Source organism: Eptatretus burgeri, unplaced genomic scaffold (assembly GCF_056783735.1).
Source record: "Eptatretus burgeri isolate ZD-2024b unplaced genomic scaffold, Ebu_testis_v1 Ebu_testis_scaffold_1031, whole genome shotgun sequence".
Lineage (NCBI taxonomy): Eukaryota > Metazoa > Chordata > Myxini > Myxiniformes > Myxinidae > Eptatretus > Eptatretus burgeri.
The window spans coordinates 1-15513 of record NW_028222980.1 but is presented as its reverse complement, the minus strand read 5'-3'; the positions used below and the strand labels follow the sequence as shown (position 1 = coordinate 15513).

The window sequence follows — 15513 nt, the reverse complement described above, 5'->3', positions numbered from 1 at the left end:
TGTTACTGGATCAAGATTATGATTGTTACTGGATCAAGATCGTGATCGTTACTGTATCAAGATCATGATTTTTACTGGATCAACATCATGATTGTTACTGGATCAAGATTATGATCGTTATTGAGATATTTATTTTTTGTTTTCTTGTGTATTTATTTATTTATTTGTTTTTGTGTGTATTAATTTTTTTATTTGTTTTCTTGTGTATTTATTTATTTATTTATTTGTTTTCTTTTGTATTTATTTATTTGTTTTCTTGTGTATTTATTTGTTTGTTTATTTATTTATTTGTTTTCTTGTGTATTAATTTATTAATTTGTTTTCTTGTGTATTTATTTATTTATTTGTTTTCTTGTGTATTTATTTATTTATTTTCTTGTGTATTTATTTATTTGTTTTCTTGTGTATTTATTTATTTTCTTATGTATTTATTTATTTGTTTATTTATTTGTTTTCTTGTGTATTTATTTGTTTATTTATTTATTTTATCTCTCAGTAACCCTTTATCTCTGTTTTCCATTCCTGCAGAATCTGCGATGAGGCAGAACGTGAATGTTGAGAGGGCGCTGAACGCGTCTCTCAACAGTGACAAGACCCCCCATTGCGAACCAAACACCACCAAATGTGGGTTTTCCTTTTGGCTTTCTGGATCTACACCGGTGTGTTGTTGAACTCGTACCGTGATATCATGGAGTTGATGCCAAATATATGGATATGACACCATATTTGGGTTTTGCTTCCTGCAGATGACGATCACAATGGGAGACATATTCCCACACCTGACCATCACACACCGGGTGAGCTCTCCTTGGAGTGGCGAAGAAGTCGAGGCATTGGGGCAGGTTTGAAGAACGGTGGTAACACTTGTTTTTTGAACGCTACGCTCCAATGCCTGACGTACACAGCACCCTTGGTGAACCACCTGCTGTCAGGGAGTCATGGCGATGATGGTGTGTACCTCGCCCTGTTCATCTATATCTTCACTTAGTTTCTCTACCCTACAACCATAATTATTCAGTGGCATGATCATTAAGTTTTTGTTTTTTATCATGTGCAGGTGAGCACACTTCATCATGCACATTGTGTACGATGCGCCAACACATCATCAAGGCGATGTCAGACAAAAGGCACCGTTCCTTCCATGGCCCTTCATTTCACGGCTCCAAAGTGAGTACAATGTGCCCGACGAGAGTAAAACACCATCATTTATGGTGTTTGGTGGAGTTATCATCGTATACTGCAGTACTAGCTCGTGTGCACCGGAAAGAAACGTCACAGGGAGATTCATTGATGCATGAATAATGATCCACACATCCTGATCGACAACAACTCCATCATAGTCCCCTATACTCACCACCAAGACCCCTCCATCCTGGGAGTTGTTTGACCGTTTTAAGATTGCAGGTTTACAAATGCATCATTCTGAGGGTGTGAGAATGAAAAAACTGAAACCGATCCTTTTCCCGCCTTTTCCCACAAATCCTTATGGGTGTAAAGTTTGAAATATTTTCATTCCATGTTTTTAGTTTACTGGTAAATACCCACTCCCCCAGGAGGGAATTCTGTTGTTCGTGAAAGATCTCGCACAATGTTCGTGTACAGCCCCTCCTTAATTATAAATATTATACTTGTACCCCCCTTCCTGCTCCATATAAATTATACTTGTGCCCCCCTCCCCCTCCATAAAAATTATATTTGTGCCCCCCTCCCCCTCCATAAAATTATACTTGTGCCTCCCCTTCCCGCTCCATATAAATTATACTTGTGCCCCCTCCCCCTCCATAAAAATTATACTTGTGCCCCTCCCCTCCATAAAAATTATACTTGCGCCCTCCCCCTCCATATAAATTATACTTGTGCCCCCTCCCCTCCATAAAAATTATACTTGTGCCCCCTCCCCTTCCAAAATTATGCTGTGCCCCCTCCCCTCTTTATTGCAAATTCTGGTTGCCACCACTTCCCCCTCCAAGATTCTGTTTCTAAATGAATGCCTTGTACACCCCCCCCACGGGAAAGGTTAAAGGTTAAACGTTCCTGGTGGAGCTTTTCCTGAATCATTGACGTCACACTTGGAGAACAGGACTTTGATGCTCTGCATCACTCGACCTCCACGATCGTGGCATTTCAGGGTTTTCATTTTTCAATTTTAAACCTGTTTCAGCCAAATGGACAAACAGTGATATAAATGTTATTGCAAAGTGATCAATTACATGTTAATTTCTGTAATATTCCCATTAACATGCGAGTCGTACATTTCAACAACTCTCTGTGCACACAAGGCAGCTCCGTACAATGGTTACCCGAACATCGTCCTGAGAATGGAAGAAACTTTCTTTCAAAGAAACTATTTCATTGACACCTGTGATTTTCAAAACAAACACACATTTATATTCTGTTGTGGAATATAACACTTTGGAGAAAACATCATGCTATCTCAACGTATGTTGAAGGAGCCATGCATGCGTCCGGTGTGTGCGAGTTCGACCTGTTGGTGGGACAGTTCAGCTGACTCCGACCACAAATTCTATATTTTACACTTTAGAACCCTCTATAATTTACACTTTAGAACACTTTAAAATTTACATTTTAGAACCCTCAAGAATTGACACTTGAGAACCCTCTATAATTTACACTTTAGAACCCTTGATAAATTACACTTTAGAATTTATACTTTAGAACCATTTAGAATTTACACTTTAGAACCATTTATAATTTACACTTAAGAACACATTAGAATTTACACTTTAGAACACATTAGAATTTACACTTTAGAACACATTAGAATTTACACTTTGGAATAATTTGGAATTTACACTTTAGAACCCTTGATAAATAACACTTTAGTACCCTTTAGAATTTACACTTTAGAACCATTTGGAATTTACACTTTAGAACACATTAGAATTTACACTTTGGAAACATTTGGAATTTACACTTTAGAACACATTCGAATTTACACCTTGGAACCATTTGGAATTTACACTTTAGAACACATTAGAATTTACACTTTGGAAACATTTGGAATTTACACTTTAGAACCATTTGGAATTTACACTTTAGAACCATTTGGAATTTACACTTTAGAACCATTTAAAATTTACACTTTAGAACACATTAGAATTTACACTTTGGAACCATTTGGAATTTACACTTTAGAACACATTAGAATTTACACTTTGGAACCATTTGGAATTTACACTTTAAAACACATTAGAATTTACACTTTGGAACCATTTGGAATTTACACTTTAGAACACATTAGAATTTACACTTTGGAACCATTTGGAATTTAAACTTTAGAACACATTAGAATTTACACTTTGGAAACATTTGGAATTTACACTTCAGAACACAGTAGAATTTACACTTTGGAACCATTTGGAATTTACACTTCAGAAGACATTAGAATTTACACTTTGGAACCAGTTGGAATTTACACTTTAGAACCCTTGATAAATTACACTTTAGAAACCTTTAGAATTTACACTTTAGAACCATTTAAAATTTACACTTTAGAACACATTAGAATTTACACTTTGGAACCATTTGGAATTTACACTTGAGAACACATTAGAATTTACACTTTGGAACCATTTGGAATTTACACTTTAGAACCATTTGGAATTTACACTTTAGAACACATTAGAATTTACACTTTGGAAGCATTTGGAATTTACACTTTAGAACCCTTGATAAATTACACTTTAGAACCCTTTAGAATTTACACTTTGGAACCATTTGGAATTTACACTTTAGAACACATTAGAATTTACACTTTGGAACCATTTGGAATTTACACTTTAGAACACATTAGAATTTACACTTTGGAAACATTTGGAATTTACACTTTAGAACCATTTGGAATTTACACTTTAGAACACATTAGAATTTACACTTTGGAACCATTTGGAATTTACACTTTCGAACAAATTAGAATTTACACTTTGGAACCATTTGGAATTTACACTTTAGAACACATTAGAATTTACACTTTGGAAACATTTGGAATTTACACTTTAGAACCATTTGGAATTTACACTTTAGAACCATTTGGAATTTACACTTTAGAACGCTTGATAAATTACACTTTAGAAACCTTTAGAATTTACACTTTAGAACCATTTAAAATTTACACTTTAGAACACATTAGAATTTACCCTTTGGAACCATTTGGAATTTACACTTTAGAACACATTAGAATTTACACTTTGGAACCATTTGGAATTTACACTTTAGAACCATTTAGAATTTACACTTTAGAACACATTATAATTTGCATTTTGGAACCATTTGGAATTTATACTTTAGAACCCTTGATAAATTACACTTTAGAACCCTTTAGAATTTACACTTAAGAACACATTAGAATTTACACTTTGGAACCATTTGGAATTTACACTTTAAAACACATTAGAATTTACAATTTGGAACCATTTGGAATTTACACTTTAGAACCCTTGCTAAATTACACTTTAGAACCCTTTAGAATTTACACATTAGAACCATTTAGAATTTACACTTTAGAACACATTAGAATTTACACTTTGGAACCATTTCGAATTTACACCTTAGAACACATTAGAATTTACACTTTGGAACCATTTGGAATTTACACTTTAAAACACATTAGAATTTACACTTTGGAACCATTTGGAATTTACACTTTAGAACACATTAGAATTTACACTTTGGAACCATTTGGAATTTAAACTTTAGAACACATTAGAATTTACACTTTGGAAACATTTGGAATTTACACTTTAGAACACAGTAGAATTTACACTTTGGAACCATTTGGAATTTACACTTCAGAAGACATTAGAATTTACACTTTGGAACCAGTTGGAATTTACACTTTAGAACCCTTGATAAATTACACTTTAGAAACCTTTAGAATTTACACTTTAGAACCATTTAAAATTTACACTTTAGAACACATTAGAATTTACACTTTGGAACCATTTGGAATTTACACTTGAGAACACATTAGAATTTACACTTTGGAACCATTTGGAATTTACACTTTAGAACCATTTGGAATTTACACTTTAGAACACATTAGAATTTACACTTTGGAAGCATTTGGAATTTACACTTTAGAACCCTTGATAAATTACACTTTAGAACCCTTTAGAATTTACACTTTGGAACCATTTGGAATTTACACTTTAGAACACATTAGAATTTACACTTTGGAACCATTTGGAATTTACACTTTAGAACACATTAGAATTTACACTTTGGAAACATTTGGAATTTACACTTTAGAACCATTTGGAATTTACACTTTAGAACACATTAGAATTTACACTTTGGAACCATTTGGAATTTACACTTTCGAACAAATTAGAATTTACACTTTGGAACCATTTGGAATTTACACTTTAGAACACATTAGAATTTACACTTTGGAAACATTTGGAATTTACACTTTAGAACCATTTGGAATTTACACTTTAGAACCATTTGGAATTTACACTTTAGAACGCTTGATAAATTACACTTTAGAAACCTTTAGAATTTACACTTTAGAACCATTTAAAATTTACACTTTAGAACACATTAGAATTTACCCTTTGGAACCATTTGGAATTTACACTTTAGAACACATTAGAATTTACACTTTGGAACCATTTGGAATTTACACTTTAGAACCATTTAGAATTTACACTTTAGAACACATTATAATTTGCATTTTGGAACCATTTGGAATTTATACTTTAGAACCCTTGATAAATTACACTTTAGAACCCTTTAGAATTTACACTTAAGAACACATTAGAATTTACACTTTGGAACCATTTGGAATTTACACTTTAAAACACATTAGAATTTACAATTTGGAACCATTTGGAATTTACACTTTAGAACCCTTGCTAAATTACACTTTAGAACCCTTTAGAATTTACACATTAGAACCATTTAGAATTTACACTTTAGAACACATTAGAATTTACACTTTGGAACCATTTCGAATTTACACCTTAGAACACATTAGAATTTACACTTTGGAACCATTTGGAATTTACACTTCAGAACCATTTAGAATTTACACTTTGGAAGCATTTGGAATTTATACTTTAGAACCCTCTATAATTTACACTTTAGAACCCTTTAGAATTTACACTTTAGAACCCTCTATAATTTACACTTCTGAACCATTTGGAATTTACGCTTTAGAACCCTTGATAAATTACACTTTAGAACCCTTTAGAATTTACACTTCAGAACCCTCTATAATTTACACTTTAGAACCCTCTATAATTTACACTTTAGAAACCTTTATAATTTACACTTTAGAACCCTCTATAATTTACACTTTAGAACCCTCTATAATTTACACTTTAGAACCCTTGATAAATTACACTTTAGAATTTATACTTTAGAACCATTTAGAATTTACACTTAAGAACACATTAGAATTTACACTTCAGAACCCTCTATAATTTGCACGTTAGAACCCTCAAGAATTTACACTTTAGAACCCTCTATAATTTACACTTTAGAACCCTTTAAAATTTACACTTTAGAACCCTTGATAAATAACTTTAGAATTTATACTTTGGAACCATTTGGAATTTACACTTTAGAACCATTTAGAATTTACACTTAAGAACACATTAGAATTTACACTTTAGAACACATTAGAATTTACACTTTAGAACACATTAGAATTTACACTTTGGAATCATTTGGAATTTACACTTTAGAACCCTTGATAAATTACACTTTAGAACCCTTTAGAATTTACACTTTAGAACCATTTCGAATTTACACTTTAGAACACATTAGAATTTACACTTTGGAACCATTTGGAATTTACACTTTAGAACACATTAGAATTTACACTTTGGAACCATTTGGAATTTACACTTTAGAACCCTTGATAAATTACACTTTAGAACCCTTTAGAATTTACACTTTAGAACCATTTCGAATTTACACTTTAGAACACATTAGAATTTACACTTTGGAACCATTTGGAATTTACACTTTAGAACACATTAGAATTTACACTTTGGAACCATTTGGAATTTACACTTTAGAACCCTTGATAAATTACACTTTAGAACCCTTTAGAATTTACACTTTAGAACACATTTGAATTTACACTTTGGACCCATTTGGAATTTACACTTTAGAACACATTATAATTTACACTTTAGAACACAATAGAATTTACACTTTGGAACCATTTGGAATTTATACTTTAGAACCCTTGATAAATTACACTTTAGAACCCTTTAGAATTTACACTTTAGAACCATTTCGAATTAACACTTTAGAACACATTAGAATTTACACTTTGGAACCATTTGGAATTTACATTTTAGAACACATTAGATTTTACACTTTGGAAACATTTGGAATTTACACTTTAGAACCATTTGGAATTTACACTTTAGAACAGATTAGAATTTACACTTTGGAACGATTTGGAATTTACACTTTAGAACACATTAGAATTTACACTTTGGAACCATTTGGAATTTACACTTTAGAACCCTTGATAAATTACACTTTAGAACACATTTGAATTTACACTTTGGAACCATTTGGAATTTACACTTTAGAACACATTATAATTTACACTTTGGAACCATTTGGAATTTACACTTCAGAACCATTTAGAATTTACACTTGAGAACACATTATAATTTACACTTTATAACACATTAGAATTTACACTTTGAAACCATTTGCAATTTATACTTTAGAACCCTTGATAAATTACACTTTAGAACCCTTTAGAATTTACACTTTAGAACCATTTAGAATTTACACTTTAGAACACATTAGAAGTTACACTTTGGAACCATTTAGAATTTACACTTTTGAACCATTTAGAATTTACACTTGAGAACACATTATAATTTACACTTTAGAACACATTAGAATTTACACTTTGGAACCATTTGGAATTTATACTTTAGAACCCTTGATAAATTACACTTTAGAACCCTTTAGAATTTACACTTTAGAACCCTTTAGAATTTACACTTTAGAACCATTTCGAATTTACACTTTAGAACACATTAGAATTTACACTTTGGAACCATTTGGAATTTACATTTTCGAACACATTAGATTTTACACTTTGGAAACATTTGGAATTTACACTTTAGAACCATTTGGAATTTACACTTTAGAACACATTAGAATTTACACTTTGGAACCATTTGGAATTTACACTTTAGAACACATTAGAATTTACACCTTGGAACCATTTGGAATTTACACTTTAGAACACATTAGAATTTACACTTTGGAAACATTTGGAATTTACACTTTAGAACCATTTGGAATTTACACTTTAGAACCATTTGGAATTTACACTTTAGAACCATTTAAAATTTACACTTTAGAACACATTAGAATTTACACTTTGGAACCATTTGGAATTTACACTTTAGAACACATTAGAATTTAAACTTTGGAACCATTTGGAATTTACACTTTAAAACACATTAGAATTTACACTTTGGAACCATTTGGAATTTACACTTTAGAACACATTAGAATTTACACTTTGGAACCATTTGGAATTTAAACTTTAGAACACATTAGAATTTACACTTTGGAAACATTTGGAATTTACACTTTAGAACACAGTAGAATTTACACTTTGGAACCATTTGGAATTTACACTTCAGAAGACATTAGAATTTACACTTTGGAACCAGTTGGAATTTACACTTTAGAACCCTTGATAAATTACACTTTAGAAACCTTTAGAATTTACACTTTAGAACCATTTAAAATTTACACTTTAGAACACATTAGAATTTACACTTTGGAACCATTTGGAATTTACACTTGAGAACACATTAGAATTTACACTTTGGAACCATTTGGAATTTACACTTTAGAACCATTTGGAATTTACACTTTAGAACACATTAGAATTTACACATTGGAAGCATTTGGAATTTACACTTTAGAACCCTTGATAAATTACACTTTAGAACCCTTTAGAATTTACACTTTGGAACCATTTGGAATTTACACTTTAGAACACATTAGAATTTACACTTTGGAAACATTTGGAATTTACACGTTAGAACCATTTGGAATTTACACTTTAGAACCATTTGGAATTTACACTTTATAACACATTAGAATTTACACTTTGGAACCATTTGGAATTTACACTTTCGCACAAATTAGAATTTACACTTTGGAACCATTTGGAATTTACACTTTAGAACACATTAGAATTTACACTTTGGAAACATTTGGAATTTACACTTTAGAACCATTTGGAATTTACACTTTAGAACCATTTGGAATTTACACTTTAGAACGCTTGATAAATTACACTTTAGAAACCTTTAGAATTTACACTTTAGAACCATTTAAAATTTACACTTTAGAACACATTAGAATTTACCCTTTGGAACCATTTGGAATTTACACTTTAGAACACATTAGAATTTACACTTTGGAACCATTTGGAATTTACACTTTAGAACCATTTAGAATTTACACTTTAGAACACATTATAATTTACATTTTGGAACCATTTGGAATTTATACTTTAGAACCCTTGATAAATTACACTTTAGAACCCTTTAGAATTTACACTTAAGAACACATTAGAATTTACACTTTGGAACCATTTGGAATTTACACTTTAAAACACATTAGAATTTACAATTTGGAACCATTTGGAATTTACACTTTAGAACCCTTGCTAAATTACACTTTAGAACCCTTTAGAATTTACACGTTAGAACCATTTAGAATTTACACTTTAGAACACATTATAATTTACACTTTGGAACCATTTCGAATTTACACCTTAGAACACATTAGAATTTACACTTTGGAACCATTTGGAATTTACACTTCAGAACCATTTAGAATTTACACTTTGGAAGCATTTGGAATTTATACTTTAGAACCCTCTATAATTTACACTTTAGAACCCTTTAGAATTTACACTTTAGAACCCTCTATAATTTACACTTCTGAACCATTTGGAATTTACGCTTTAGAACCCTTGATAAATTACACTTTAGAACCCTTTAGAATTTACACTTCAGAACCCTCTATAATTTACACTTTAGAACCCTCTATAATTTACACTTCAGAAACCTTTATAATTTACACTTTAGAACCCTCTATAATTTACACTTTAGAACCCTCTATAATTTACACTTTAGAACCCTCTATAATTTACACTTTAAAACCCTTAATAAGTTACACTTTATAACCCTGTAGAATTATCCACCAATCATCCATCATCGATCATCCGTCCATGAAGTTTTGTGTCCGTGATGTTTACAAAACCGTTGAACTTCCATATTGTAGATATCTGTTCCTCAGGACATTATCCCAACGTGATGAGATCATGGCTGTGATTAGCTGATTTTTGTTGCCCTGGAAACCATCTCAGAAACTTGGCTTGTGCACGTGATGTTTCAAAAGCAGTTCAAGATTTAGCTTTCATTCGATAATGATCGATTCCTCATACCACCCAAAAGATGGGGGACCGAGAGTATCAGCTCCTTGTTTCTCTTAAAATTGTGATGGGTTTCTGTGAAGTCGGTGATCACTTGATTGGGCAACAGTGAAGCCTTACGTATTCCGCTGTTTCGACGTGGGAATGCCCATTTGCTTTTCTGAATGGGAGGAGGGTGAGAGTAAAGATGTAACAGCTTTGGAAGGGGGAGGTTGAGGATCTGGGGCTGAGTGGGGGGGGGGGGTGGCAGTGAATGAAGAGGAGACAGAGTTGGCAGGAGGAGGTTGAGGTTTTTTTTATTGAGTTGTCACAATTGCGTGCGTGTGTGTGCGTGTGTTTTGTTCTCCTTGCACAGTTTTAATTCACAGATTGCTTTGATTTTATGATATATGGATTTTAAGATCATATCGAGTGTTGTTTGGAGAGATTGTTGTTTGAATGGTTGCAGGTATTGCACATCATTTTGTTCAAGGTAATCAGGAAGACGCGCACGAGTTCCTCGGGTTTCTCTTGGATGCCATGCAGCGAGATGATACGTGAGAGCTTCACATCCTCTTCCTTTTCTATCCATTCTGTTTTATGTTTTATCTACTTCTATGAACCTAAACTTTGCCAGGTTCATGATTCCACAGCTGGGAGATCTCAATGTGATCCATTGTGTCTCCCTCTCCCTTTTCATGGACATATTTCGTGTTTATCAGTCACGCTGCGAGGTCACCACCATTTTGTCACCTTTGCTTCATGAATAAAGTCAGCACAGCGATGTTTCGTTTGATACAAATATTTTCGTGACTTCCAGAGATGGGGGACGTGGGAGGGGTAGGGGTGGGGGGGCAGTGTGGGGTCAATTGTCCCTCCTGCCTTTTGGAAGGGTGGGGGTTAGGGTAGAAAGTGCCTCATGACACGAACCCCCAAACAGGTCTGAGGACATGGTTGAACGAAGAGAGAGTGTAAGATGTTTGTAAAATACATCATATCCTTTGACTACCAATAGTTTTATCATCACACCTCTTTCAGAACCTTGATGAAGCAAAACTCACAAATTTCTCAAAAGGATTCGCTGATTCCACTTTGTCCTGGATTTAATCCATTTTCACTGTGATAACACACCTTTCGTATCCTGACAGTGAACGACGCCACCTGACAACCCCACAGCCGCCATCGAGTTAGTAGGATAATGAGAGTGCCTTGTGGTACACTACCACTAATTGATATGATTGATAATTCCCAATATGGTGAGTAATTAATATAATCTTAATGAACATGGGTGTGATCATTTTTTGGGACCTTTAGGTGTGAAACAGCTCCTGGAGCACTTCCCTTTTGATCGTGAGTGTCACGATCCATGTTTCATTTGTTCACCACATTCTAGTTCAATTCGAGACCTCCATTTCTTCTTGAATTTGTAACTTGCTATTTATCTCCAGATATTTATCTTCCACCCTTAATCAATCAAGGGAAGGAAATGTTTGTTCTTTTTTTTGGGAAGTGTTTTACGTCCCACAAAACTATACTGGGTAGCCCTGCAAGTAATGAATCAGACAAGACAATATGGGAATGATCGACGGAGAACTGTCGATAGTGGAGGAGTTAAGATGTTAAAAGTACTAGAGTGGTTGTGGGTTGGAGGGTGGAGATGGAGGATATGATGGTCAGGGTGCACACATACATGATAAGTAATGAGAAGGGAGTACAAAGACAGACTAATACTGATATAGAGTATGTGAGAGTAGAGAGGGAAGGACAGCGTGACCAGTCAGGGTTGGTTTGTGGTTGAGCTCGTGGTGGATCCTGATGTGGTGGCACAATGTTTGCTTTTTGGGATTTATTGCTGACTTCATCCCCATCTCCAGGGATAAAACTCAATAAACACGAATACTCACTGGTGAGTATGTAACCAGCTACACTCAGACCCCAAACTCAGTGAGTTCATGACTTACTGTTTGTACATTTATCTTTTGTACTTCACAGCCTCTGTCAGCATTGCTGTTCGTCCAAGGTGATCAGTCGGACATTTGAAGGGTACCTACAAACACAAGGTGAGTCCATCACAATGAGTGGATCAAACGTCTTGCGGCCTTCTGTGACCAACTGATCATGCACACATGAGCACCCTGTAATGGTAAATACCACATTGGGTACCTGTACAGTATGGCCGCTTTTATTTGATTGGAAGCGGATCACATAACACAGGTTTTATTGTGTGCCACATTATTTATTTGTTCAGTTTTGATGAACTCCATCTTGGTTGTGCTTTAATCCGTTGAACACATTTGAATCACTCTCAGTGAACCTGCCAATCTCATGGTTAGAATTCCACTCCACGTGTGTGTGTGTGTGTGTGTGTGTGTGTGTGTGTGTGTGTGTGTGTGTGTGTGTGTGTGTGTGTGTGTGTGTGTGTGTGTGTGTGTGTGTGTGTGTTCTCATGTTAGTTAAGGACTAGTTGATGCCTATAATATATATTTTGTATCTTTTGACAATGATAGATGGGTTTTTAATCCCATAAGGTACAAACTGAAATTCCTTGACTATGAGGTCGAACCAGTGTGTTGATGCACAAGTGTAGGCTCATGGAAGAGTGAAACAACAGTTATCACATTCTCTGTGTTGTGGTAACCATTGTCCGTTTCTCCATCAGTTGAGTGTTTAACTTGCCATCACAAGTCGAACAGGAACGAGCCGATGAGGGACGTTCTCCTCGATATTGAGGTTGGGATTCAGTTTTTTATAAAATATTTTTTCCGTTTCGTTTTACTCGCCGTGCCGTGACCTGGTGCAGGTAGACAAATGTAAGTGATAAATTAAATAAATCTGGTGGTGGGGGGTGTGCTCGAACTTCACAATAATGATCGTGTGCTGATTCCATGACCTTTGACCTATTTCCCTGTCCTTCCACAGAATTTTTCCGGTATCGAGGAGTCCCTTCAGCATTTTTCAAGGAGAGACGACCTGTTTGGAGACAATGCTTATTTCTGTGAACGGTGGGTGCACCTTTCGTCTGTTGTTCCAAATGTTGATCTGCATTGTGCAGGGAAAGATCTTTAAAACAATGGAAACGTTTCTCAAAGTTATCTGTCTCTTAAAAAACAACTTTTCTGGTGACTGATCACCACGTGACCAGAACCCCCAGTGTTGTTTATATATCTCATGATCACGTTTGATGGGATTGTGGTGATGATTTCCAGGTGCAACTCAAAGAGACCTGCCACAATGGCTACCACAATTTACGACCCACCAAACGTCCTCACCTTCACACTGAAGAGGTTTTCCTGTGTCACTGGGGGAAAGATCTCAAAGGTACGTTTGTCCTTATCTGGAACACCTGTACACCAGGACACTTACACGATCGGATGTGATTTTTGTTTCTGATCCAAGACCTCATCAGGCACCATTCCACAAGGTGCTCACTACGTCACCAATTTCACCTCTAAAATGCTCGATACACCTGGTTAGAATTCGGCAATGACTTTCTGATTTGGACTGAATTGGTGTTTGAACTTTTGACCTCCAATGACGTGATCATTTATCCACAGAACTTCCCATATGTTGAAAAGCTGAATCTTCGTCCCCACATGTCACAACCAGACGGGCCTCCAATATACTACTTCCTTTATGCTGTTCTCGTCCATCATGGGAAAAGAAGTTGTAAAGGTCACTATTTCAGTTTTGTCAAGGTGAGTGATCCACGTGAGACCATTATCTGCTGCGTGACCTTGTTGTGTCCAATAGGATGTACAGCAGCCCTCCAGGCCGAGGGGAACATGTTCTTCAGGTTACGTGATTGAATCACATTTTGATTATCCATTGTGACCATCCAGATGGAACCTCAGTTCATGAGTCTATTGAGTGAACAATGGACAACATTTGATCAGGTCATGAGGAACATTATTAGTTGTTGAGTGTCCAGTCCGTTCTTGGTTTTATCCATCATAGACGTAAAATGGCGTGAAACCAGGCGATCTCATCCTACGTACGATCCTTCACAGAAGGGTCGGTGCCGCCAAAACATCATCTCTTGTGTAAGTAAAACAATGGGTGGTTTTAATTTACCTTGCCAATCGGTGTGGAAATGTGGAGTTCAGACTGAGTATCGACACAATGACTCGCCCAATGTAATGAAGTTCCAAATCCCTGACAATGGTACAGGCCTCACACTCTTGCTCTTTGTAAAAGATAAGCTTTACGTTTCTGCTCTGCAGTGACATTGAGACTTATCAACTTTGCCAGGCCATTGTCACCACCACCACAAACTACAAATATGAAAGGAGTGAATTGTTCTTCGATATGTTGAGCTTTTGTCACAATGCAAGGATGATATTTGATGCACTTCCCCACAGGTGAGTCACGGCACCTGGTTTAAAATGAATGATGCATTCGTGAACAAGGTGAACGTGACCGAGGTGATGCACCAACAGGCTTATCTCCTGTTCTATGTGCGGTCACCTGATGGTCTTGATGGGAATACAGGTACAGAAGGGCAGAATTCAGAAGATGTGAAGCTCCCAACGAGGTATGTGAGTGTGTAAATCATCTCTTGCAATAATTTATTTATTTTATTTGTTTTTAATTCCCGTCTCTGTGAGCTGATGTTTCCATGTATCAGTTTCCTTTTTCCGTCAGCCTGCCTTGGTCCATATGTCTTTCAGCAGTATCAAGCAAACAAAGACCCTTCCACGCATCAAGATCAAGATCAGGAGAAAGCATTTACCAACACTCCCAAGTGTGTGCCAACACCATGCCAACCCCATACCAAGGGTACAGAAAGATCTGAACGGCACCAGCACTACTTGTAAAAACAAAAGGAAAAGAAAAGAGACACATGATGGAGGAGAGGCCAAGAGGTTGTGTCGTGGAGATGCCAATGTGGGACGTGGTGACGTTTCTTGCCAAGAGCTGTGAGTCCCCTTTCTAACTCCATCACTTTGTGCAATATCATGATATCGGAGCATGTACGGGAGGAAGTGCAGGAACTCCCTTGTATTTGTTAATCCTGTAAATATTGATATATCTGTGGATGTACATTTGCATATTAACATGGAAGGATGACA

The 15513-nt window shown here is 35.2% G+C and overlaps 1 protein-coding gene across 1 annotated transcript; it reads left to right on the top strand.

Moving 5' to 3' along the window:
• The first annotated feature begins 536 nt into the window (after positions 1-536).
• LOC147006944 (ubiquitin carboxyl-terminal hydrolase 17-like protein 6) lies at positions 537-15455 on the top strand. The gene is made up of 8 exons (XM_085867722.1): positions 537-624; positions 747-950; positions 1058-1167; positions 13364-13446; positions 13651-13762; positions 13999-14237; positions 14787-14975; positions 15112-15455. Exons 1-8 carry the CDS (start codon positions 537-539, stop codon positions 15362-15364), a joined length of 1278 nt encoding a protein of 425 aa, XP_085723848.1. The 3' UTR covers positions 15365-15455.
• Positions 15456-15513: the final 58 nt, after the last annotated feature.

Excerpts from the sequence above, each read along its gene's own strand:
- LOC147006944 (XM_085867722.1), top strand. The coding sequence starts at position 537 with ATGAGGCAGAACGTGAATGTTGAGAGGGCGCTGAACGCGTCTCTCAAC. Across the intron at positions 1,168-13,363 it reads CTTCATTTCACGGCTCCAAA|AATTTTTCCGGTATCGAGGA; the intron begins GTGAGTACAATG and ends GTCCTTCCACAG. Across the intron at positions 14,238-14,786 it reads GAGGGGAACATGTTCTTCAG|ATGCACTTCCCCACAGGTGA; the intron begins GTTACGTGATTG and ends GGATGATATTTG.